Consider the following 26613-nt stretch of genomic DNA (forward strand, 5'->3'; position numbering starts at 1 on the left):
TAGTATTTCACTTTTGGTCCATTTTTATGGGTGTAATTTGTAATGAGGTGATGAACTCAAAAGGGGGAAGAACTTGATTTCAGATTGAAGCATGTCAAAACATTCTCAAGTGTACAGCTTAACTTCATATGCAGTCTTCTGTTGCATATTGACAATGAATGCATATGTCAAGGTGAGAATATATCACAAGAGAAGCTTCATAAAACAAGATACAGACAAGCAGAAAACTCAGTTTGCATCAGGAGATATCCATCATTAATATATATACTCGCAGAGATTCTTGAAATCAGGGATGAGTGAGATAAAAGAAACTATTAAAGGTTTTGTTTATATCCCAATATATGTATATATATATATTCAAACAGCAAGCAAGCAAGATAGGTGAAGTTATCTTTCATCATCTTACTAGCTTAATACCAATAGCAACTTTGCAAACTAATATCCAGTAGTTCTCCCTGCTTTCCTATTTTGAGAGTAACTTGCCTTTAAATTTACCAGTTCATACCCTTGTCATACCTTCTTCCAAATCTTTGTATCTTCTTCAAAAACATTTCAAACCCATTTATGTGACCACTAGGCACTTTTTCAATGCTTAAGACCACATGCATTCATGCATGCTCAATGAATTTGTCATTGGTGTTAAGACTGTAATAACTGGACCATAAGGAAGTTGTGAGATTTCCACTGATAAGCAAATATATTTATAATAGGCAGGGGCTTAAGTCTTATGAGCGGAACTGAAGCTACTAAGAGGTTGTATGTGTCCATTATCATTATAATTGGTAATACTGTAGTATTATTGTACTGCTGCAATGAATGGAACAATATCACAGTCCAGATATATTAATTTCTTTCTGGATTTGCTGCTACGAGTTAAGCCTCACTGACTATAGAGGCAATGATTACGAAAGGCTGACAACAGAGCAACACTACTGAAGCCAGTAACGTATGAATATTATGAAGTGATGTTTTCACAAAAAAGACTGAGTGGGAATCTTCTGTGTATGTACTTTATGGACAGAGGGATGGTTTTCACGCATTTAAGTCTTGCAGGACGTGAATTATGGCTGATTAATACTATAAGTACTCAATACTCTTATTTTCCATTTCATAAGCTTTATCATAAAATATTCTTAATAATACTAAAACTGATTATGTGTACCATAACAAATAATTCTTAGGCACTTAAAATTATGTATAACACACAACACACATAAATGGATGCGGCTGGAGGTGCTTTTAAGTTTCAATGGCAACTTGACATACAAATGATAAATGTGACATATAAATGATAAATGTGAACTCTCAAATCAAGTAGCGAATTTAGATCAATTTAGATCAATTAAGCAAGTATGTTCTCTACTGAACAGTGATGAACAGAACAAGGAAAAGAACAAGCAAGCTATTCCTTTTCTATGATGGACATTTTACTTATAAGGTAAAAAGCTCACCTTTATTTTCATCATTGCTATATTAGAAGATATAGCCTATCAATGGGTTAATTTAAATGTTACAAAGTCATGTTCTTCTGATTACAGGGTGGTGTGGTCAATTTTGAAAGTGAAAATAGAAATGAAAATAAAAGGTAAGGTCACTTCAATCTTTCCAACTTTTTGGGTAGAGTTGGGCCAGTTAAAATTTTATCTCTTTTCTCACAAACTGAAACTGTGTACTTCACACAGAGATATGTAAAGTAGGTAAATAGCAGCTTCCTATAAAGAGAAATGTTCTGATCCAGTATTCCATTTTCTTGTTTGAATCAATCTTTTTCTTTCTAATTTGAAATCTTTTGCAACATAAAGCAGTGAACAGTGACAAAATAATTTAATTTGATATGTGGTGTGTAAAGTAAACACACCCTTTAACTCTCCTGTACATACAACTTGTTGTTGCTAAAGTGCCAAATCTCAGTACCACCAATCACGCCTGGCAAAACTGTCTGCTCTGCAGTGCCAGACAAGTGCCACTCTATGTTGTATCTTTGGATTTTTAGAAATAGTAATTTTCCCTCAGATTTTCTTTACTATATAATAAGAGACACAAGTATCATATTTTTGTCCCAAAATCAAATGTGGGACCTTTTTGATTGAAATAATTTTTGCTGGTAAACTCCAAACTGCATCTACAAAGGTAACACATGCACTATGAGTACAAATAACGCTGAATACAGAGAGTGGTAAATGACTGCTTACCTGGCAGTAATGCTCCAGTAGTAATTGAACTGAGCACCAGCAACATCCCGCAGAGCAGATCATCTTCAGGGTCTCTTACCGAAGGAGGCTGAGTCTGTGTGTGCCAGCAGAAGTCAAGGGGAGGAGTGAGAGAGGCTGGATACTAATTAAGGACTCAGTGTCCCTTGGTGTGAATCTTCACTCAGCTGAGTTGCTACTCACATTACAAAGGTCTCATTCTGTACCCTCAAGTGAGGCTGTGAGGTGTCAATCAAAAATAGGGCAGCCTACAGTCTCCTTACCTTCAAGGAGATATGACACCACCGTTTCTTTGGAGATGTGGTTTTGTCTCAAGCTGCACAGATAGACAGTGCGCATGATCTTGTTCAAAATTTGATTAGAAAAATGACCCATCTCAAAGGTTGCAAGAACAGGAGGAAAACCTTCTCGTGGTACAGAACTGTGACAAAACTGCCCTTTGTGTTCTTAGAATAAAGAATATAACTGATCTCACAGGGAGGTTAGAAGAGATTCTGTATGTGTGAGACCAGCACCTAATTCAGCTACATTCATCCAAGTGATCAACTTCAGACATGAGGGGTGAAGACAGAGAGGTAAGAGGACTCTTTCACATGTGCCCTTTCAATCAAGAAAGACGCAAAACCCCTCTAATAATAGGCTCCTGAGGAAGATGGAGTGGAGTAGAGTTACAGGTTCCAACAAGTTCACTGTCAATTACACAGGTACCTTTGTGTTAGAGTGACAGGGGGCCTGCTGGTGAAGTGCTGACTGGAGGAGTATGATACCAACAGCTGGGAATGGAGCTGTCACTTAGGGACCAGGAATGAATGTTTTCTAATGACATTTTGAACTGTTCCATTTCAACTATGAAAGCACTTAAGACCCTTCATTAGTCTACAGAGCATGGACAGCAGCAAAAGGCAGAATCCAGTGAAAATTGTACATTTTAATCTAATTTGGCTAGCTGGGGTGTGATACAGTCTGGTTACATGCCATTAATTTTGGGGAAAATGCATGAAAATGAGAAAATACATACTGAATGGGTTTTTTTGAGAATCGTAATATCACAGTTTTGTTGGCCATCGATATTCTACCTCTATATAAGTTCATGAAAGACCATGCATGCACCCTTTGCTAGACGTCAAGCATTCTCCCAGTCAGAAATTCATATTCTTTATCTGCTTAGCTTGACAGAGTCCTTCCACTCATTGTCAGAGGTTATAATTGATCTGCAAATAGAATCCAATAGAGTCTCCTATTTCCACGGTAGCATCCTTAAATAGGCTTAACTCATGTAACAAAATGATATTCAACATAAAATTGTAACAATAACAGGAAACCAATCTGATTATTTTTGTTATTACCCTATGTTTACTAGTTATCTACATTATAGCATGCAACTCTCATACCATCAATGTTTGATGAACAGCATAATATAGCTGGTAGAACAATTTAAAAGTTGCAAAAATTGTGTCACACAGATTCCAAAAAATATGCTGCTGAGAGAAATACGCTGCTGATATGTACATTCATTGCCATTCAGTGAACTACTTATTACCATTGCAATGTTCACTTTAATTAATCAAACAAGGAAAATACTTACCAACATATCAACATGTGATGAGGATGGCATTTATTTCCTCAAATGGCCATGTATCACAACATTGCTCTTATGAAATGTATGGCTTATTTATGCACATTGAGACCTTTACAAACAGATCACCTGCCAGAAGTGATGCTAAATTGATGCAGTGTGACTGGAGTCTAGACCTCAATGTGCCCCACAAGCTGTTCTCCTCAATCAGTGGGAGGCACTCGGCAGGAATTTCACAGGGCTATCTTTGTTCTCAAGGACAACCAAAAGGAAACAATGTAATGCAGTGCAAACAAGATGGAGCAGAGGGTAAAGTTTTCACTGAGTGGTAGGCGACCTTGGTCCACCGACAGCTGAACCACACCGTTAGTTCTATCGTCCAGCGCGTCTGACACGTCTTTCAAAACCAAGTTTGCCAGACAATCCACTTACGGTGGCTGTGATTGTTGCATTGTGTTTCTGCAACAGAATTGTGTGGCACAAGCAATTTTGGATGGGTCAGTGGGTTGTTCTACCAATGCAACTATGACATTAAGAAAAAATATGGGTTTATTTTTTAATAGCAAAATTTAAGATCTAATGGGCTACCAACCTCATACACTTGGCACAAATGACCATACAGGTAGGTCATTTAAAAGTTTAAAAACACTGAATCTGCATGATTAATGAAATCAAAATAATACAGTATCCGTCCTTGGCAAATAAGAAAAAATAAAAGCTATTTAAACAATTTAAAATGGTTATTTTCAGTAAAGTCTACTGGAATCTATCTGCTCCTGTAAAATAGAGAATTGACAGTATACCTGAATTAGCTAGCTAGCAACTGTTGCAAAGAAATGAGTTCACTAATAAAGACTACATACTACTATAGGTTGAATTTCTAAATGGGCTGGGCTGAAGTAGAGCCACAATCCAAAGGCAGGTGAAGCTATACTGTTTTGTCAAACAGTTTTACACTACTTCTATTGCTAACATTGTGGTGATCACACTTGTGAGACATGCTGATGTCACTAGTGACAGTTTCTAGAAGGAATTTCTGTCTTGCTATAAGGCCTGGTCTTTGCTGCATTTTTGAGTAGGAAACCAGGGTTTGAGTCCCAGCTCCTGTGCTTGTTGCCTCCCCTAGACACCCCCCTCTCACTGATGTAAGGGTTGGATATGCCCACCTGAGTTAAGAGTGTAAGGATACGCTAAGGGAGAGTTATATAACAATCACTACTGTCAGACATGTCACTAATGAGAAGTTCCTGCAGGACCTCTTTCTGTCTACCATCTTCAAGGTACCAAATGCTAAGAGGAGGTTCTGGTGCTATCAATGCTCCTGTGCTGAACTATCAGCATTCCTCTCCAAAAATATCTATATTTATATACCAGCTATGTTTAGGGTATGCTGACTAGTTGGAAAATATGAATAAAAACTTTGGGCAATTTTCTTACTAGGACTTTCTTATTATGACTATGTTTGGATAAATACAAGTCAGAAAAAAGCCTGAGCATTTCCAAGATAATGGAAAACTCGTTAATCAGGGGAATTCAATTTTAATTGGATAGAATGACTACCAAACAATACGTGAACACTGTGATGTATATATTTTTGTAATCCACGTCTCTGTGCTGTATATTTCAGCAGATAGTAATGTTCATCTGGCAAGTGCAACATTCCAATTCCCTAACATTCCACAAATGGTATGAAAGTGATAATATCATTTCAATCCAAAAACAACATCAGGACCTCCGCTACTTTTTGATGACTCAAAAATTGTTAAAAATGTGTATAAGTCATGATATTGTTGTAGATAAGCAATAATTTCAGTATCAATCTTTGCTAATGCAATTACTCTTAATGTTCTCTAAAAAGGGTATAAAACCAGTTACACACAACTAAAACCACAAACCACATACATAACCTTTTTTCTATGGAAAGTACTGATTTTAGAGGGGGGGGGGGGTTAACAATATTTCAACATTGTTGAAAATATAAATAAGCGGAAAAGTCCACACTTAAACAATGAACATTTAATTTGGCTTCCCTATTGAATTCCCTATTTTTATTAGATTTTTTTAGGATATGAATGCAAAAACAAACTTTGCTGTTGTTCTTATTCAACCCCCATCAACCCCAGAAACCTTTTGGTGGTAACTTCACTCACTCAGAGTTGTTACATATCTACTGTTGTTTGTGATACAAATGTTTTTCCAAATATTAATATACTGTGATCTGTAATTATAGATTTGAAAATTGTAATAATAAAAAAATATATTGACTGATATCTTTGTTCTCACCTGAAAAATGTACCATGTCTCCCATGTAACCTTCTTCCATGCCCTTTTCTTTTCTTCATTAATCCTAGAGCAAAAAAAAAACAAACACTTTTTTTAAACAAAATCACTACTTTTAACAAAGAAAGAAATTGAGAAAAAATATTTTAATACAATTAGGTATGATAAGAGGAAAACACTGATTACTTACCTCCAGCACTAATGCTGCAAAACTGCAAGAATAATCTTCAGGGTCTCAGGAGGCTGAGTCTGTGTATGCCAGCAGGAGGCACAGGGAAGAGTGAGAGAGGCTGGATACTGATTAAGGACTCAGTTACTGAAAGGTTGCTTACAAGCCAGAAGACAGGTGAAGGTATGAAAGCAAAATCATAATAAAGCAAAAGCATAATAAAAACAGACTTACACACTTACACAGACTGAGACAAATTATGAAATTACTAAAAGGTTATTAGCTTATAATAAAAACAGACTACTTACTTCAGACCCTCCTACAGTAATACAGCAGAACTGATCACCATCCCTCAGAGCAGATCATCTTCAGGGTCTCTTACTGAAGGAGGCTGAGTCTGTGTGTGCCAGCAGAAGTCAAGGGGAGGAGTGAGAGAGGCTGGATACTAATTAAGGACTCCAGGTTTAGTACTAGAAAGTCCCTTACAAGACAGAAGACGTAGTTACAAAAGCAAAAAAAACATGATTCTCCCCAGTCTCTTTTCAGCATGGCTTGAAAAGGTCATCCCTTCTGGCTCCTACTTTTATTAGATTTTTTTAGGATATGAATGCAAAAACAAACTTTGCTGTTGTTCTTATTCAACCCCCATCAACCCCAGAAACCTTTTGGTGGTAACTTCACTCACTCAGAGTTGTTACATATCTACTGTTGTTTGTGATACAAATGTTTTTCCAAATATTAATATACTGTGATCTGTAATTATAGATTTGAAAATTGTAATAATAAAAAAATATATTGACTGATATCTTTGTTCTCACCTGAAAAATGTACCATGTCTCCCATGTAACCTTCTTCCATGCCCTTTTCTTTTCTTCATTAATCCTAGAGCAAAAAAAAAACAAACACTTTTTTTAAACAAAATCACTACTTTTAACAAAGAAAGAAATTGAGAAAAAATATTTTAATACAATTAGGTATGATAAGAGGAAAACACTGATTACTTACCTCCAGCACTAATGCTGCAAAACTGCAAGAATAATCTTCAGGGTCTCAGGAGGCTGAGTCTGTGTATGCCAGCAGGAGGCACAGGGAAGAGTGAGAGAGGCTGGATACTGATTAAGGACTCAGTTACTGAAAGGTTGCTTACAAGCCAGAAGACAGGTGAAGGTATGAAAGCAAAATCATAATAAAGCAAAAGCATAATAAAAACAGACTTACACACTTACACAGACTGAGACAAATTATGAAATTACTAAAAGGTTATTAGCTTATAATAAAAACAGACTACTTACTTCAGACCCTCCTACAGTAATACAGCAGAACTGATCACCATCCCTCAGAGCAGATCATCTTCAGGGTCTCTTACTGAAGGAGGCTGAGTCTGTGTGTGCCAGCAGAAGTCAAGGGGAGGAGTGAGAGAGGCTGGATACTAATTAAGGACTCCAGGTTTAGTACTAGAAAGTCCCTTACAAGACAGAAGACGTAGTTACAAAAGCAAAAAAAACATGATTCTCCCCAGTCTCTTTTCAGCATGGCTTGAAAAGGTCATCCCTTCTGGCTCCTACTAACTTCTGGCATAAGGGTGAAATTTAGAAGTACTGGAGAAGCTGCTTACATCTTTTAAACATGTTTTAGGAGGATTCTGGAGCAATTATCAGTAGTTTCCAATGGACATGAACAATGCCAAAACACTGAAGAAAAGACAACTTTCCAAGGTCAATTTCCAGGTTATTGGATGTTTATGTATGCACATCATCCTCAAGAGTGATGAATGGTTTGCTTCTCTTCAGTTGTGACAGTAAGAGGTTAAAATCAGTTAAACCACTGGCCTCTCAAAAATGTTGATGAATACCCTGGATGTCTTGTATTATGCCTATATAAGAGAGAAAAAGGCTAGTGTTTCTTGGTGTGAATCTACACGCTGCCGAGTTATCTCTGAAATCACACACGCCTCACTCTGGTAGGGTTTCTGTCTTCTACTGGAACAGTGCTTAATGTTCCCCTGGTCAGCAAGTCTGTTGGTTGGAAACTGTGTCAGTTGAGAGAAATTATATCAGACAGATCCTCCAGACATAGACAATGGCCTGTTTTCTTCAAACTGAATTATATTTGCACATCATTAGGACACATTTGAAATCATTTTGTTTTAGCTATTGGACTAGGGTGTGCCCCTTTTTGTTGGTAAACACTGAAATGAAAATAAAAATGGCTCTACAATGGCACCTGCAACATGTGATGGAGTATTGTAATACACAGCTTCGGGATGTGGTTACTTTTACAATGTGAAATGAGTAGACTATTTGTCCTCCCTGTCTTTTAAAAGAAAACTCTCCACAATTAAAAGACAGATGGGGAGTTGGGTCGTAGATGACAGGAGAAGCAGGACAAGCTAACTGTGATGAGTGAAAGGATGACTGGTGGTAGAATACTCATCACAGGAGTGATACAGACAGCTGTGTTTGGGTATCAGTGTCGATAATGAGCTGAGAATTGGAGGTTCAAGGGCTAGGGCTCATTCAGGATGGGAAAATTAGGACCCTAAATTTACTGAAGCTTTGTCCACCTTTAACCTTTTAATCAGTCATTTCAGCTTGTGGGTTTCAACCTGTTAACTAAGACATCAGCATGTACATGATAACATGACTTTGGACTAAAGGAAGGGTAATTATGTATATGCAGACCATTTAACAGTATCTAGGTATTTGACAGTTTTCCTGAGAATTTGTCACTGTGGCACATTGTTGTGACAAGGCAGTTACAATGAAGACAATCGCAGCATGTGTCACACACACTTGACACTTGTGTTATCTGCTCAATTTTGCTGCTCTATAGGGAGATGCTAGAGCAATTAGGTCTTTTGACATTTGGCATTTGAATTCTAGTATATCAAATCTTATGTGCACCTCAGGTGCTAAATGAGATGTGAGAAATTTGTCAAGTTTCACGCTGGTTCAGTGTTACCCATTTGCTTCCCTAGAGATACATGACATAGTTTCCGTATTGAACCAAAGAAGTTTATAGATATAGTTTAGACATATACATATAAATATAGTTTATCTAATTTTTGCCATGTTTGACAGCCCTTTTTTGATCACAGGCTTTCCTGAAATTATTTTCATTGGCTAAATGTAGTTCCCATTTAGTTCAAGGAATACATTTTTGAAGCCCCTGATACCTTCTCAGACCTTATAATTGTCAGTCTCCATCCTAGACAGGTTGTTGGTGCTCTTTCTGCATTTGTAGTATATTGTAGCATGGTGTGAAAGCTCCATTCTGTAAAAACGCCAGCTTGAAGTTGGCCCACTCTAAGAAAACTCCACCCAGTCGCGACTTAACCCCTGATATTTTCCATCCCAACCTTTTCAGAAATGGCAATTATACATTCAAATTGTCTCACCATTTTATTGTCAATACTTATAGGATGGCTGAAGGACAATGAATGCATTCCTCTGATACACTAACATGGAGCGAACTGCTATGATAGCTACTATTCAGCTTACTAGCCACTTTCCTACCTAAGCTGTGCAAAAATAACTCCTTACTCACCAGTTTAGCAAATATATGGCCAGCTAGCAAAATGTACTTTTAGTTTATTCTTCTGTTCATTATTTTTAATAACAGGACAATATGTGTTGTTTATAGAGATATAATAGCACACATTGGTTTAATTTTATCAAGCATATAGTCTTCAGCTCTATAAAATGTACATACATGGGCTCCATAAATACACGGCAAGAGTTTCCCACTCATACCTTTAAACATTTGACATGACAAAAATGGAAAGACCACATGCTCTTCTGATGGTATGAGACCATATAGTTCATATGTAATTGTAATAACTTTTTTATTTATGCCCGTAAGAGTGACAATTGTGAAAAAATAAGATTTTTTAAGGATTGAAAACAGTGCATTCTTTTAACATATAATGTAGTTTTACAATAACAATACATCTTTTATTAATTATACAGCATATGTGAGGACAGTACACAAAGACTCACATTTATGCCTATATGTGCTTGACTGCAGTCTCTTAATCATGTGAAGGCTGTTAAAATAATTTTGTGGACTTCCATGATCCATATTAGGTGAATGGAAAGTTTTACAAGTACTGGTTTGATTTCAAAATTGTCATTTTTTTACATGAACATACTATTTAGAGGTGATAATTGTTGCATGTTATCACAAGATTAAGATCCGTGTGAAAAGGTTTAAGTAACTTAAATAATTGTTTAAATAACAGGACATTTTAGAAGTAACAGGACATCAAAACTATATTCAACGCCATGCCAAACTGACAAAACCAAAGACATTTTTAAGTTGCCGCAATCACTCACCAATTACTGACCGTTAAGCATCCCTAGAGTTTAACACACCTCATAAGACACTTGTCAGACCAAGTATATATTTGGCACTGAGCCTGTCTTTATGTAGAACAAAACCTTAACAGGAAGGTCGCCTGCTGCATTTGATCCAACATAAATAGCAACAACTGAATGTGCCTCACAAGCTGTGCTTCTTAATCAGTTGGAGCCACTCAGAAGGAATTTCACAGGGCTATCTTTGTGCACAAGGACAACAAGAAGGAAACAATGTAACAAGATGGAAGTGAGGGTAGAGTTTTCACTAACTGATACGTGACCTTGGCCTTGCCTTGATCCACATTAGGAGACAGCTGCAGCCCTACATTACATTAATACTGTCGTCAAGTGGGTCCAAGCAAAGATCTGTCACCGGTGACAGTTCTGTCTGTGATTCTTGCCACTTGCTGCCTGGTTAATCCCAGTGAATTAATACTTTTTATTTAGTCTACTGTTCATTTGTTATCTTTTATTGTTTGTTTTTTTTTGTTATCTTTTATTGTGAAGATGGCTCTACAAAAGTGTAGAACTTTAACAACATTCATGTACAAATGTGACACAACAAATGCTGCATTTCCTGAATAATGGTATATCAGTACACTGTCATTTAATATAATTGATAATCTCAGTTTGTTTATTTAGGTCTAACTTCATGCATACAGCAATGTTTCATTTAGATCACTCAATTAGTCTTAGTTTATGCTCAATTAATCAATATTAATTAAGTGTGCTTTACTACTTCATCAAATGTAAATATTTGTTGAACAAGGTATTTGAAAAGGTATGGACCCACACATATTTCTTACCATTGATGGCTATTGGGATATTGTTGTTATCATTGATGGGTATTGAGATATTACCAGACTGTAGGACTTATTCATATATACATTTACCATATACATCACATTATAGATTGTCATATGTAAACTAGTGTAAGAATTATTTAACTAGTTAATGCTTTCCATTTTTTTCAATTATTTTCCATTTTCTATTATCGCTGTTTTTTAAAGAAACTCACTCAAGTGAATGTTTAATGAAAATTCAGTACTTGGGATTGACACTTCTGCTACCCATTTTTTTTGGCTATGCAACAAGAGTGCAATGATGCTGTGATTGGGCAGAGTGGCGGTATCACCTACATTTATGGAGGTTACTATCTTTATATTGGATATGTCTTTCAACACCCATTAGGGATGTCCATCTCAAACCAACTTGTTGCAGCAAGAAATCCCTAATATGGGTCAGGATGAACCCTTGACTCTGACTTCTGTAGTGCACCTCTTCTCTCCACTTTTGATTGGTGCTACTCTTGCGCACACACTGCACAAAACAAAAAAAAAACAAAAAACAAAACAGTCACTGTTCAACTCCCTCCTGCACCCCAACCAAACTGAGACAATAACATTCCTGCTCCCTGATATCAGGTCCATATTTGGGGGAGTGGAACCCTCTATAAAGAGAGAACAGGATCTGACCGCAGACAGGTCACTGCGTAATCTGAAGGTAAGGTGTGATGGCAGACACTTTCTCTATGTTAGAGGGATATACCAGGCTACAATCCAACATCTCATACTTGCAAAACATCAGAAGTGTCACATTTTTGAGACAGATTCATACCACATGAAATAATATAGCCAAAGACTGGGAAGGCTTTATCTCCGGAATTCACTCCCCCAAACCCAGCTGCTTTGTGCCGAAGAAAATACAGAAGTTCTTTATACACAGAGACTGAAAGTTTCTAGATTTACTGCATATATTCTTTTTATCTCCACAGGGCCGTCAAAGTGCTGAACTTCTCTGCTGGTGCTCACATCCAGGTAGGATCCTTTCAGATAAATATCACATGTTAATCCTTTCATACATTGATATTTACTAATATCACATCTATTGTTTTCTGCCATGAACCTGTCAAATGAGGAGCATTTCTCTTATTTAGACAGAGTGCTTAATGATGCACTGGTCCAAAAACAAAAACAAAGCTAGTGCACTAAATTAAGATAAATCAAAACACTTTGTTTCATTAAAATTATTTTAAAAATTGCCCTATCGACTGTAGCAAGCAAAACATTTATGCATACGTTTTGAAGTAAAAGTTTTTTTTAAAAAACTGAGGAAAAGCAGAATGTTGATTAACCGAAAGTGTTTGTTGTTTGGCATTGGCAGTTCAGTTGTCTCTAAAAACTTGATGTGAAAAAAAATATTTCAAACAGCAAGGTGAAACATGGGAGATGCTCAGATGGCAGAGTTTGGGGCGGCAGCCCCATACCTGCGAAAGTCTGACAAGGAGCGTCTGGAGGCCCAGACTCGCCCCTTCGACATGAAGAAGGAGTGCTTTGTCCCTGACACTGACGAGGAGTACGTCAAGGCTTCTGTTGTTAGCAGAGATGGAGACAAAGTTACTGCCCAAACTGAGAAAGGAAAGGTAAGGTTTATCAATCTTTGCTAATGAGTGATAGTAGCAATACAGTATATAACTTAATTTAATTTGGAGTTAATCAAAATGAATTAATGAATTAATTTTTGATATAGCCAATGTTACCTCTGCAATTTCTGTGTAGGCACTGAAAAAAAATCCCCATTGAAGTATACTCAATTGACACTTTAGTGGATTTGAAAGAATACTGACCATATGCAACAGGATATTACAGGAAAATGCAAGGTCCTGAATACTGGTCTCTTCAGGAAGGATGACATAGTAATTTAATAACGAACTTCTGAGACATGTTGCACTTAGCCTTTATTAATAGTAAATATTTGTTAAATTTATTATTAGTAATATCTGAAATGATACTTAATTCCACAATAGTTGTCTTCCCTGGAGACTGGTGAGTCTGTTTATCAAGGAATACTATGAGTGACATTTTATTTGAAAGGTTGGATAATGTGTTGTCTGTTGTCATGTAACTATTTTGGCTCTTTCTCTCAGACTGTAACTGTGAAAGAGGCTGACGTCCACCCTCAGAACCCGCCAAAGTTCGATAAAATTGAGGACATGGCGATGTTCACCTTCCTGCATGAGCCTGCTGTGCTGTTTAACCTCAAAGAGCGTTATGCAGCCTGGATGATCTACGTATGTGATTTATTTATTTTGCAGAGGGTCTTATCCAGAGCAACTGACAAAACCTGTATGGATGGACATGTCACATTCACACCATAGGAGCAACAAGAACATAGCAAGTGCATGGCTAATAAGACTGTGGCTGAGCTTTAGTCTTAAAGACAATGCTACAATAGAAAAGCACAGCAGTAACTTATTAAATGTACACCTAGCATCTGTCCATAATCTATAGGAACAACATACCTGCATCATACTAAGGTGCTCATAGAACCTAATGACGAGCTATAAGAATATTAGTTCATAAGTTTTTGATTTTATTGCTAGTTTGTAAAAGTTTCAATGAGTGAATAAAACCTGCATATAGAGTACTACAGAATTCAGTCGTACCTTCTCTTGCAGACCTACTCTGGCCTGTTCTGTGTCACTGTAAACCCCTACAAGTGGCTGCCAGTGTACAATCAGGAGGTGGTCGTTGCCTACAGAGGCAAGAAGAGGAGTGAAGCTCCTCCTCACATCTTCTCCATCTCTGATAACGCCTATCAGTACATGCTGACAGGTAAACTCACATTGTTAAGCCTGCCTAAAATGGCATGGTGTTTTCTCACGTCTTTCCTTGAAGGAGAAACTTTCACATTTGTTTTGTCTTTGAAACTGAAGCTCATTGGAATTAAACAGACAGTTGTTTGCCTGACGGCAAAGGAAGCAGAACTTTAGGGCTTGAACATCCTAGAGATGCAGAGAAGTAATCTGAGCAGATAAGAAGTTATCAATATGTCATTTAAGCTAAAAAGAGACATGCTAAATATTCAATTAGTGATTACTTTTTAAATGAAAATTTTTCCAAAAATGTTGTTGCTCAGGGGGATGCAATAGACTGGTCTCAGTTTAAAAGAAGAGCACACCAACAGTTATTTTCGTGATTTTCATTTTTAAAAGGTTAAATATTAGAAACTGTACTTCAGTGAAGTGTATGTTATGTCAACAATATGATTCTTTTCTCTTTCAGACAGAGAAAATCAGTCCATTCTCATCACGTAAGTCGTAAGGGCACTTTGGTTCATCAAACTAAATCCAATGTACTTCAAATTTGTTTGAAACCAGATTTATGAAATTTTGTTCTGATTATACCTGAGCAAGTATGGCATCTGTCATAACTTTGTGATCACATTTTGATACAAACCAAACTTTAGATGATAAGCACCGTAATGAGCTATAGTAGCTACTAATAGCACTGGTAGAATTATATTATTACATGAAAATTAATACATGAAAGATAAAAATTGATTTACCATTATTTTGGTTTTTGGTTATTACAATGAGCAGCGTCAAATAATTGATCTGAACTGAAAAAGTACCTGAAACAATGTTAGTGTGAAATAACTTTGTTAACAGAAATAGGCTTAATCTAGCTGGCAGTGGCAATACAGAAGAACTACAGCTACTTCTGTTTCCCACAGTTTGTCTGCACTGCATATTACATGCAAGCTCTTAGTCATACTCTGGGTACCAGAGATACGTGTAACCATATATTTCTGAGGTGGCCACTCTGGTCATACACGGTGACGTAGAATGAGGCTGTAAATCCAAATGCATTGTGTGCAGCGACCTCCTCCGGACTAAGAAATCTATCTGCCACATTTTCCTATAATTCAAATGAATAAAAGAGGGTTTTCTCTCCAGTGGAGAATCTGGTGCTGGGAAGACTGTGAACACCAAGAGAGTCATTCAGTATTTCGCAAGTATTGCAGCTGCAGGACCCAAGAAGGACGCTGCATCTGAAAAAAAGGTGGGTTTGACTTGGCATTTACCCTTGTCATAACCCAAAAGCAAGTAATACACAAGTCATCTAGATATTGGCAGGACTATGCCAGAGACTGAATCACTACACAATCTGTGTCTGCTTAATTACTGTCCTGCCTGAAAGCCTGGGTGTTTCTTCTCAGGGCACCCTGGAGGATCAAATCATCCAGGCCAACCCAGCCCTGGAGGCCTTTGGAAATGCAAAGACCATCAGAAATGACAACTCCTCAAGATTTGTAAGTGTCTTATGGCTGCCTCTGCAAAGTACCTATTTATGTTTTATGTACAACTAATAAACAGAACATATACTATGCTTTTTTTAAAGGGCAAGTTCATCAGAATTCACTTTGGGGCAAGTGGAAAATTGGCTTCTGCTGATATTGAGACTTGTAAGGAAATCCGTCCTATATAAAATGTCCTATATTACTATACTGGGAACTACTTCAGTAATCACGCCTTTGATGCCTGTATGGTTTATTCCTTTCCAGATCTTCTGGAGAAGTCTCGTGTGACTTTCCAGCTCAAGGCTGAGAGAGACTATCACATCTTCTACCAGATCTTGTCCCAAAGGAAACCAGAACTGCTGGGTGACTAGAACATTGTTTTATATACAAGGGGTTTCTAAACAGTTCTATACTGCAGCTTACATTCACACTAACAGAATGAATCTGACAGCTCTGTTTCCTATTTAACAGAAATGCTGCTCATTACCGCCAATCCTTACGACTACGCCTTCATCTCCCAAGGAGAGACGACAGTAGCCTCTATTAATGATTCTGAAGAGCTGATGGCCACTGATGTGAGTTACAAACAGTGGTGTAATGAATATACCAAATATACTACATAACCACACATACAAACTAGTCATTCCTATCTTTGTTGTTCATTGTGGTAGATAGATAATTCCTAATATGAACATGATGATTTAGTCAAATTTCAGCAGAATTTCTTTGTCTCACATACAGGAAGCCTTTGATGTGCTGGGCTTCACTCAGGAAGAGAAGAACAGCATTTACAAGCTGGTTGGTGCCATCATGCACTACGGCAACATGAAGTTCAAGCAGAAGCAACGAGAGGAGCAGGCAGAAGCTGATGGCACTGAGGGTGGGTTTGGCTGTTGCCTTTGATAAGTGCATACAGGTGTCAGGGCTGATGTTTATTGTTATATGTTTATTGTTCTTGATGGACATTTTCATCTACATACTGCAGCATCAGAATATAGCTTTTAGCTAATGTTTGTGCAATGAACAGTTTATTTAGATAATTTCTTTATATTCTAACAGTAGTATGAAAAAGAAAAAATTACTTTTAAAACAAATACAGAACAAATTGTATTACCTAATGTTATACATTTGTCTTATAGATGCTGATAAGTCTGCCTATCTGATGGGTCTGAATTCTGCTGACCTCATCAAGGGTCTGTGTCATCCAAGGGTCAAAGTAGGGAATGAATGGGTCACCAAGGGACAGAATGTCCAGCAGGTAAGAGTTAGTCGCAATACTGGAATAGTAAGTGAAACTATTCAGGGCGAACATTAACATCTGAAATGACAAAAATACATATCATCTCTGTTTGCAGGTGTATTATGCAATTGGTGCTCTGTCAAAGTCAGTTTATGAGAAAATGTTCCTTTGGATGGTGGTGAGAATCAACCAATCTCTGGACACCAAACAGCCTCGCCAGTACTTCATTGGTGTGCTGGATATTGCAGGATTTGAGATCTTTGATGTAGGTACCAGGGAATCTTGTTTACTACGCTTAATTATTAAGTACAAACAACTATATTTATTAAAGGGAAATGCATAACCTTTAAGTGGTAAAGAAAATGTATTAAACTGTTTCACTGCATTTTATGGTTTGCTTACTGTATTTTACTTCTACTGTAGTTCAACACCTTTGAGCAGCTGTGCATCAACTTCACCAACGAGAAGCTGCAGCAGTTCTTCAACCACCACATGTTTGTGCTGGAGCAGGAGGAATACAAGAAAGAGGGTATTGAATGGGAGTTCATTGACTTCGGCATGGACTTGCAGGCTTGCATTGACCTCATTGAAAAGGTGGGTGAGTGGTGGTGGCATATCACAAGTAAAGCCCTTCCAATTGGTTAATTTTAAAATAATGTCAGATTAAATTGCTCAAGAATTGTTCATCTTGCATCTTACTGATGCATTAGCATTTTGGATTTCTTTTATTTCTCCTCCTTCAGCCCATGGGTATCATGTCCATCCTTGAAGAGGAGTGCATGTTCCCCAAGGCCAGTGATGCCACCTTTAAAGCAAAGTTGTATGACAACCATCTGGGGAAATCAAACAATTTCCAGAAGCCCAGGATTGTCAAGGGGAAACCAGAGGCCCATTTCTCCCTGGTTCACTATGCTGGCACTGTTGACTACAACATTATGAACTGGCTGGTGAAGAACAAGGACCCCCTGAATGAGACCGTTGTTGGGCTGTACCAAAAGTCTACTATGAAGTTATTGGGCATACTTTTTGCAAACTATGCTGGTGCAGACTCAGGTATGCGTATGTAAAGTCAAGTGATATGTTTTCAATTTAACTACAAACATATTTCTCAAGAAAATCTAGACTCAAAGGAGTACAAAACAAACATACATTTCTGTTTTGTATTTACTTCATCTGTTTGGTGAGACATTTTTTACTTAAATGGATGATTGAACATGATAATATTTCTACGGCCACAGAACAGGCAGGGGGCAAGGGAGGCAAGGGAGGTGGAGGAAAGAAGAAGGGCTCCTCCTTCCAGACTGTGTCTGCTCTCCACAGGGTGAGTCAAAGATTGGAGCAAGTTGGTCAGGACACTTACGAAATTAGTTGCTAACTATTAGCTCACTGCTGTCATGTTGAAGACATCATCTGGCGAAGAAATTACAGCTAAACTCACAATTCATGTTGAAGAACTCAAATGTTACAGCAAATTTGGTTAAGTCTTGACATTTACAGTATTTTGTACTTAAGTCCTTGCAAATATTTAAACAGCGGGGGAAAGTGATAGTGAGACCAGCTTGTGATTGTGTTAAATTTCGCCCTTTTCTCCTAACAGGAAAACCTGAATAAGCTGATGACAAACTTGAGGTCCACTCACCCTCACTTTGTGCGCTGCATCATCCCCAATGAGACCAAGACTCCTGGGGCCATGGAGAATCCACTGGTGATGCACCAGCTGCGCTGTAACGGTGTGCTGGAAGGCATCAGGATCTGCAGAAAGGGCTTCCCCAACAGGATCCTGTATGGGGACTTCAAGCAGAGGTAGAATGATTAAATTTGATGTGTCGCTGATGTTGTTATCATTTCCTCTGACAGTGCTTATAGTTAAGCATTCCCCATTACAGATACCGCATCCTGAACCCTGCTGCTATCCCTGAGGGACAGTTCATTGACAGCAGGAAGGGTGCAGAAAAACTGCTGGGGTCTCTGGATATTGATCACAATCAGTACAAGTTTGGACATACCAAGGTAGCTACACCAACACATATGTTAGGAATGGAAAGCTTTACACACAAGAGATAAAAATATAGTATATGTTTTCAAAGCCATTTATACCTAAATGTCAAACCAACCATATGACCAAATGCTAAAGTGCAATTTATATATGCACCAAAGGAGAAGTAATATGGGTTCACATTTGTGGTATTTATTTTGAATCAAAGATAATGGAAAGTACAGAAAACGGCTCTTACTTAAAGAAAAACACTTTCATTTTAATTTCCACTATCTTCAGATCACAGGTTTTCACAAAAGAACTGTATGGCACCTTTCCTAAAGGCATGAGAAATTCCTCTTCTTAAACCATCACTGAAAATGTTAAAATTCACTGTCATTGATAAAATGATTTTATGAGGCTGGCCTATCACACCCAACAGGTATTCTTCAAGGCTGGTCTGCTGGGTACTCTGGAGGAGATGAGAGATGACCGTCTGGCTCTCATCATCACTGGAATCCAAGCCAGATCCCGTGGTCTTCTCTCAAGAATTGAGTTCCAGAAAATTGTTGAACGAAGGTCAGGATACTGATGCTTAAATCTATCATTTGCATTTCAGGTATTGAGAGTGTTATATCTAAAATGTATGTGTGATGAAACATAGGGACGCCTTGCTTGTGATCCAATGGAATGTGCGTGCCTTCATGGGTGTGAAGAACTGGCCCTGGATGAAGCTTTATTTCAAGATCAAACCTCTGCTGAGGTCTGCTGAGGCTGAGAAAGAGATGGCCAATATGAAGGAGGAGTTCCTGAAGCTTAAAGAGGCATATGCCAAATCTGAGGCCCGCAGGAAGGAGCTTGAAGAGAAAATGGTCTCTCTTCTCCAAGAGAAGAATGATCTGCAGCTTCAAGTCCAGGCTGTGAGTTTTGGATTTGTTAATGTAAATGTGTAGGTGTGAGTCTGCAAACACAATCACTTCATCCCTACTCTCTGAATCACATGACTTGACATGTCCATAGGAACAAGATAATCTCTGTGATGCTGAGGAGCGATGTGAAGGGCTGATCAAGAATAAGATCCAGCTTGAGGCTAAAATCAAGGAGCTGACAGAGAGACTGGAGGATGAGGAGGAGATGAATGCAGAGCTAACTGCCAAGAAGAGGAAGCTGGAGGATGAGTGCTCTGAGCTGAAGAAGGACATTGATGATCTGGAGCTCACTCTGGCTAAAGTAGAGAAGGAAAAGCATGCCACTGAGAATAAGGTTAGTGTCTTTACATGTCTCAAATGTAGAAGCAGATGGTTTGTGAGACAGTCCATTGACTCTCTGATTTGTGTTTTCAGGTGAAGAACCTGACTGAGGAAATGGCAGCTCTGGACGAAATCATCGCCAAGCTGACCAAGGAGAAGAAGGCTCTTCAGGAGGCTCACCAGCAAACCCTGGATGACCTGCAGAGTGAGGAGGACAAAGTGAACACGCTGACCAAGGCAAAAGCCAAACTGGAGCAGCAAGTCGATGATGTGAGTACTTTTCCTTGAACTAGAGTTCAGAAAGAGGAAATAGAATGCACTGTAAAATCAATTGTTGCTCATTTCTGCCATTCCATCTCCAGCTGGAGGGATCACTGGAACAGGAAAAAAAGATTCGAATGGATCTTGAGAGAGCAAAGAGGAAGCTTGAGGGAGACTTGAAGCTTACTCAGGAGAATGTAATGGACCTGGAGAATGACAAGCAGCAGCTGGAGGAGAGACTAAAGAAGTAAATGAATGTTCTCTTCTAAAGGGATACATCTTATTGAGGTTGAAGTGGGTACTAAATCTCCCACTTTTTCTTATTTCAGAAAAGACTTTGAGATCAGTCAGCTAAATAGCAAAATTGAAGATGAATTGGCCTTGGCTGCTCAGCTCCAGAAGAAACTGAAGGAGCTGCAGGTAAATATGTTAAGAAAACCCACCGAATACCTCACTACTGTTACAGTATCTTCATGATATCATGACAACCTAAAATTTTCCATTGCACTAGGCTCGCATTGAGGAGTTGGAAGAAGAGCTTGAGGCTGAGAGAGCTGCCCGTGCTAAGGTGGAAAAACAAAGAGCAGACTTATCCAGAGAGCTGGAGGAGATCAGTGAGAGGCTGGAGGAGGCTGGTGGGGCCACAGCTGCTCAGATTGAGATGAACAAGAAGAGGGAGGCAGAATTCCAGAAGATGCGCAGAGACCTTGAAGAGGCCACACTGCAGCATGAGGCTACAGCTGCCACACTGAGGAAGAAACACGCTGACAGTGTGGCTGACTTGGGAGAGCAGATTGATAACCTGCAGAGAGTGAAACAGAAGCTAGAAAAGGAGAAGAGTGAGCTTAGACTGGAGTTGGATGATGTGGTGTCCAATATGGAACAGACTGTTAAATCTAAGGTACATTCACAAATGCCTGTTTCATTTTTTTGTTTGTCCAGTCAGCTGTAACTATTTAATTAGATGTTATGTGTCACAGTATAGCAAATTTCCATTTTTTATTCACTCTTCAAGACAAACTTAGAGAAGATGTGCAGGACTCTCGAAGATCAGATGAATGAGTACAGAACTAAGTTTGAGGAAGGTCAACGCAGCATCAATGACTTCACTATGCAGAGAGCTAAGCTACAGACTGAGAATGGTATGTATGTTCATCTTTACAAAACAGTTCTCTAAGGCTATGTTTATGAAAATCATATTCTTAGCTGTTTTTATAAACCACTCCAGGGGAGCTTGCCAGACAGCTTGAGGAGAAAGACTCCCTAGTCTCTCAGCTGACAAGAGGAAAGCAGTCCTACACCCAGCAAACTGAAGACCTCAAAAGACAGCTGGAAGAGGAAGTCAAGGTAATATAATTACAGTAGCTGACTCTTAAAATAGCCTGTAAATTCAAACATTATGTATAAATCCTCAATCCTTAAACATATAATTACAGACAGCCTGGCCTGTACCCTTTGTTAAATGTCTCTTCCAGGCGAAGAATGCACTGGCTCATGCAGTTCAGTCAGCTCGTCATGACTGTGACCTGCTGAGAGAGCAGTATGAGGAGGAACAGGAGGCCAAGGCTGAGCTGCAACGCAGTCTCTCCAAGGCCAACTCTGAGGTGGCTCAGTGGAGAACTAAGTATGAGACTGATGCCATCCAGAGGACTGAGGAGCTGGAGGATGCAAAGTAAGGATTGAAAGCAGGATGTATTGTTACCTAATAATCATTGCAGTAAATGCGGTGAGAAGAATTAATTGCATCAGCCTGGTTGATTCCTCTTTGTGTTTCATCCAGGAAGAAACTGGCTCAGCGACTGCAGGATGCAGAGGAAGCTGTGGAAGCTGTGAACGCTAAATGCTCCTCCCTGGAGAAGACCAAACACAGGCTGCAGAATGAGATTGAAGATCTCATGGTAGATGTGGAGAGATCCAATGCAGCTGCTGCCGCTCTGGACAAGAAGCAAAGGAACTTTGACAAGGTGCTGTAAAATGGTGGAAATGGTGATGTTAATCTTTTCTGAATTTATAGCTATCGAAGTACCTTGTTTTGAATGTGACTCCTTGGTACAATCCCATCAGGTCCTGGCTGAGTGGAAGCAGAAGTATGAAGAGTCACAGAGTGAGTTAGAGAGCTCCCAGAAGGAAGCCAGATCTCTGAGCACTGAGCTCTTCAAGCTGAAGAACTCTTATGAGGAGTCTCTGGATCACCTGGAGACCATGAAGCGGGAGAATAAGAACCTGCAAGGTTAGGGAGTAGTCTTTACTCATACACTTTTTACAGACACAAACAACTATAAATTTATAAAATTGTAAGGCCTGCAGTTAACTGTGGATGAACATTTGTTTTGTTACACAGAGGAAATTTCTGATCTCACTGAGCAACTTGGTGAGGGAGGAAAGAGCATTCATGAACTGGAGAAAATAAGGAAGCAGCTGGAGCAAGAGAAAACTGAGATCCAAACTGCACTAGAGGAAGCAGAGGTGGGAATCTGAAGGGTTTACATTTTTTTTGTATGCTGCAGCAGGAAGCAATAGTTGTTATATTCTTGGAATTGTATGCATTCCTATTATTCAACTGTTGTGCAATGTTTTTGACAGGCATCTCTGGAGCATGAGGAAGGGAAGATTCTGAGAGCCCAGCTTGAGTTTAATCAAGTGAAGGCTGACATTGAACGCAAACTGGCTGAAAAGGATGAGGAGATGGAACAGGCCAAGCGAAACCAGCAAAGAGTCGTGGACACCCTGCAAAGCTCACTGGAAGCAGAAACTCGCAGCAGGAATGAAGCTCTCAGGCTGAAGAAGAAGATGGAGGGAGACCTCAATGAGATGGAGATACAGCTCAGCCAGGCCAACAGGCAGGCAGCTGAGGCCCAGAAGCAGCTTAAGGGCCTCCATTCTCACCTGAAGGTATTTTAAGACTTTTTACTATGTTATTTTCCGCGTGAGCAACATTATCTATTTATGGCAATTACAGTCATGTCAAGGGCATATGTTATTGAAAGATGGTATTAGCATTTTGTCTTAGCTGTATTGCTTTGTATAGGTAACATTTGGATCAAAGTAGGATTACACTTAAATATAAATCCCCTCTTTAAATCCCCTCTGTTCCAGGATGCTCAACTGCAGCTGGATGAATCCCTTCGTGCCAATGATGACCTGAAGGAGAATATTGCCATTGTCGAAAGGCGCAACAATCTGCTGCAGGCAGAACTTGATGAGCTGAGGTCTATGGTAGAACAGACTGAAAGAGGCCGCAAACTGGCTGAGCAGGAACTGCTGGATGTCAGTGAGAGAGTACAACTTCTACACTCCCAGGTAAGATGAAAAAAGTGGCCCATTGTGGTCCATTTGATGGTGTATCTTTACAATTAAGATATTCTAACTACCTGCTATATTTGTCTCTTTAAAGAACACCAGCCTGCTCAACCAGAAGAAGAAGCTGGAGAGTGACACGTCCCAGCTTCAGACTGAAGTGGAAGAGGCTGTACAGGAGTGCAGGAATGCTGAGGAAAAAGCCAAAAAGGCCATCACTGATGCTGCCATGATGGCAGAGGAGCTGAAGAAGGAGCAGGACACCAGTGCTCACCTGGAGCGCATGAAGAAGAACATGGAGCAAACCATCAAGGACCTGCAGCACCGCCTGGATGAAGCTGAGCAAATCGCCATGAAGGGGGGCAAGAAGCAGGTTCAGAAGCTGGAGGCTCGTGTGAGTGTCAAGTTGCTTATGTCAATGAAAGGAATATTTACGAAAAGACACATTGAATGACGAAGGTCAGTTCTTGTGGACAATGGTTGCATTGTGTGACATTTACAGGTGAGAGAGCTGGAAAATGAGGTGGAATTAGAGCAGAAGAAGAGCAGTGATGCTGTGAAGGGGATCCGTAAATATGAGAGACGCATCAAAGAGCTCACCTACCAGGTACTGTCTGATTGTGCTTTGTTTGGTGGGCTGTATATTTTTCTAGAACTAATTCACGGATTATGATACCTACACACTAAAATCACAGTGTAGCTATGACCATGTACCATTTATTGTTTTTCTCTTTGCAGACTGAGGAGGACCGTAAGAATTTGGCCCGTCTGCAGGACCTGGTGGACAAGCTGCAGCTGAAGGTCAAGTCCTACAAGAGGACTGCAGAGGAGGCTGTAAGTGTCCCCTTGTGTTCAGCACACTGATGTAGCAGCTGCTGGATGCATTTGACAGCAGTATCTTTAAGGCCAGGCTTTCATTGTGTGCTGACTGTGCACCGCGACTGTGTCTCAGGAGGAACAGGCGAACAGTAATCTGACCAAGTTCCGCAAGATGCAGCATGAGCTGGATGAGGCAGAGGAGCGAGCCGACATAGCAGAGTCTCAGGTCAACAAGCTGCGCGCCAAGAGCCGTGATGTGGGCTCAAAGGTTTGTGGCTTCTATTCTTTACTGAATCAGAGTAAGCAATCCCACATTTTTCAAATTACACCTGCAATAGTATAGTAATTAAAGTTCACACACTACTGAGTCCTTTAATGTAACTGGAAAGCACCACACTGCCTATTTTCATCTTTTGGCACTTTGGCAGTGTTAACCTTCTTGTGTAGTGGGACATTTTTTTGCAAAACGCAATATTTTGTAGATAAAAGTATTGCATTATTTTCCAACATCCAAACTTCCTACAGTATAATGACACAACACCTATGGTATGGTAAAGAGGTCATGGACGCATGAATTATACAGAGTGTCTCTGGGTATCTCGAAAACCCTGAAGGCAAGTTATCAAAAAACCTGAATGCCTTGTCTTGTGTTGTTTAAACTGGGCAGTTAAAACATAAGCAACCACACACCTTTATTACTTCATTATCTCCCTATTATGCACTTTGCTGCATTTCACTGGTTTGCAGTTTACTAATCAACCAACAAGATTTCTGGTAACTGCCAGAGCGTACCATGAAGAATGTGCACTACATTTTTCGAGCCAAGGGACAGTCTTACAGCTAGAGCTCTTGTTCAAGTTCTCAGTAAATACTTAATCAGAAAGGCAGATGCTGGGTTTTACAGAGTATTTCAGAACTTACCTTACTTGCCTGTGCCTTGTATCTAAAAACTTACTATATGATGTGCCAATGTACTTTTTTGAGCTAGCACAAACTCTTGTGCCTGATTTCTTCAGCATAACACCATCTTTTTATTATAGAAGACCAACTACGCATCAACAGAAACTCACTTCGGATTTTTGTACACATCATAACTATTAAGCTGACATGTTTTAAAGAGGAAACTGATAATTTCATAACATGTATAACAAAAATTCTAATAACATCATGTAGAGTGGTTTGCTATTTTGTATTTGAGGTAGTGTATTTAGAAGAAAGGACTTATTGAAGTCCTATAAATTGTAAGTAATTCTGTGGTAGATATGGATTTTGTCAATATTGCAGCACTACAGACTGAGACTGTGGGGCAGAGATGGTGTTGGGTGTGCTCCATAGTTGATAAAATAAAATGCAGTTCCCGTTCTCCTCGGAATTTTCTGAGTATGCCATGGCATGCTAATGGAGGAATAACACTGAAAGAACCTGATGTGAGACTTACTCTAGCAACAGCACTTACATACTTTGAATATTCTGAGTAGTTTTATACCAGATTATTTTTCCCTCATCTGAGTTTCAACCTCTCTGTCCATCTTTCCCTCTTTCCCCTAACAGAAAGGGCATGAAGAAGAGTGAAGCTCTCAGATGGACCTTTCTGAAACCTCTTGACTTGCTGTGTTGTAGTTTTCCCATGTCCCCTTTCCTGTAATTCTGTAGAATAAACTTAATTTGCAACTGAACATTCATGTGCTGTTTATCCTATTTTAACAGTGGTGCATCACTGGCTTTCATTTTTCATATACATTCATTTCATTACTTCTGTGATTTGCATTTTCATTTTAAGTGTTTATTATTCATAGTATGGGTTTTAAATCTAATATTGCAACAAATAAAATTCTAATTACATCTAAGTTTCAATCGAAGTAAATACATTTAGGTATTTTGAGCCCCAGAGCTTGATGGTAATTCCACAATGTGCATACATACAAACTTTCATACAGATAAATTCACACACTATGCAAAACTGAAGAAAACACCAGTTTGTGAATTTGTAGTTAGTTTACTGAACAAAAATGACCATCTTTACTACTTCAAATGACCATATTTACAATTTATATAATTTATCAAAAATTCAAAGTTAATGAGTATCCAAAGAGCTA

General features: G+C 38.9%; 1 protein-coding gene across 1 annotated transcript; it reads left to right on the plus strand.

Moving 5' to 3' along the window:
• Nucleotides 1-12077: 12077 nt before the first annotated feature.
• On the plus strand, nucleotides 12078-26193 carry LOC118769551 (myosin-7-like). The gene is made up of 39 exons (XM_036516683.1): nucleotides 12078-12096; nucleotides 12368-12410; nucleotides 12804-13015; nucleotides 13520-13663; nucleotides 14051-14207; nucleotides 14658-14685; nucleotides 15332-15437; nucleotides 15595-15687; nucleotides 15777-15840; nucleotides 15940-16038; nucleotides 16147-16250; nucleotides 16417-16555; nucleotides 16815-16933; nucleotides 17031-17180; nucleotides 17339-17509; nucleotides 17659-17968; nucleotides 18154-18236; nucleotides 18513-18718; nucleotides 18802-18925; nucleotides 19333-19469; nucleotides 19555-19810; nucleotides 19911-20153; nucleotides 20234-20410; nucleotides 20503-20648; nucleotides 20731-20821; nucleotides 20913-21302; nucleotides 21417-21543; nucleotides 21630-21748; nucleotides 21877-22073; nucleotides 22182-22365; nucleotides 22466-22631; nucleotides 22743-22867; nucleotides 22985-23293; nucleotides 23498-23701; nucleotides 23796-24092; nucleotides 24201-24305; nucleotides 24437-24532; nucleotides 24651-24785; nucleotides 26069-26193. Exons 3-39 carry the CDS (start codon nucleotides 12815-12817, stop codon nucleotides 26087-26089), a joined length of 5823 nt encoding a protein of 1940 aa, XP_036372576.1. The 5' UTR covers nucleotides 12078-12096; nucleotides 12368-12410; nucleotides 12804-12814; the 3' UTR covers nucleotides 26090-26193.
• Nucleotides 26194-26613: the final 420 nt, after the last annotated feature.

The sequence above is a fragment of the Megalops cyprinoides genome, chromosome 2, assembly GCF_013368585.1.
Source record: "Megalops cyprinoides isolate fMegCyp1 chromosome 2, fMegCyp1.pri, whole genome shotgun sequence".
NCBI classification, from domain to species: Eukaryota; Metazoa; Chordata; class Actinopteri; order Elopiformes; family Megalopidae; genus Megalops; species Megalops cyprinoides.

Excerpts from the sequence above, each read along its gene's own strand:
- LOC118769551 (XM_036516683.1), top strand. The coding sequence starts at position 12,815 with ATGGGAGATGCTCAGATGGCAGAGTTTGGGGCGGCAGCCCCATACCTG. Across the intron at positions 16,039-16,146 it reads AAGGAAACCAGAACTGCTGG|AAATGCTGCTCATTACCGCC; the intron begins GTGACTAGAACA and ends CCTATTTAACAG. Across the intron at positions 23,294-23,497 it reads GCCTCCATTCTCACCTGAAG|GATGCTCAACTGCAGCTGGA; the intron begins GTATTTTAAGAC and ends CCTCTGTTCCAG.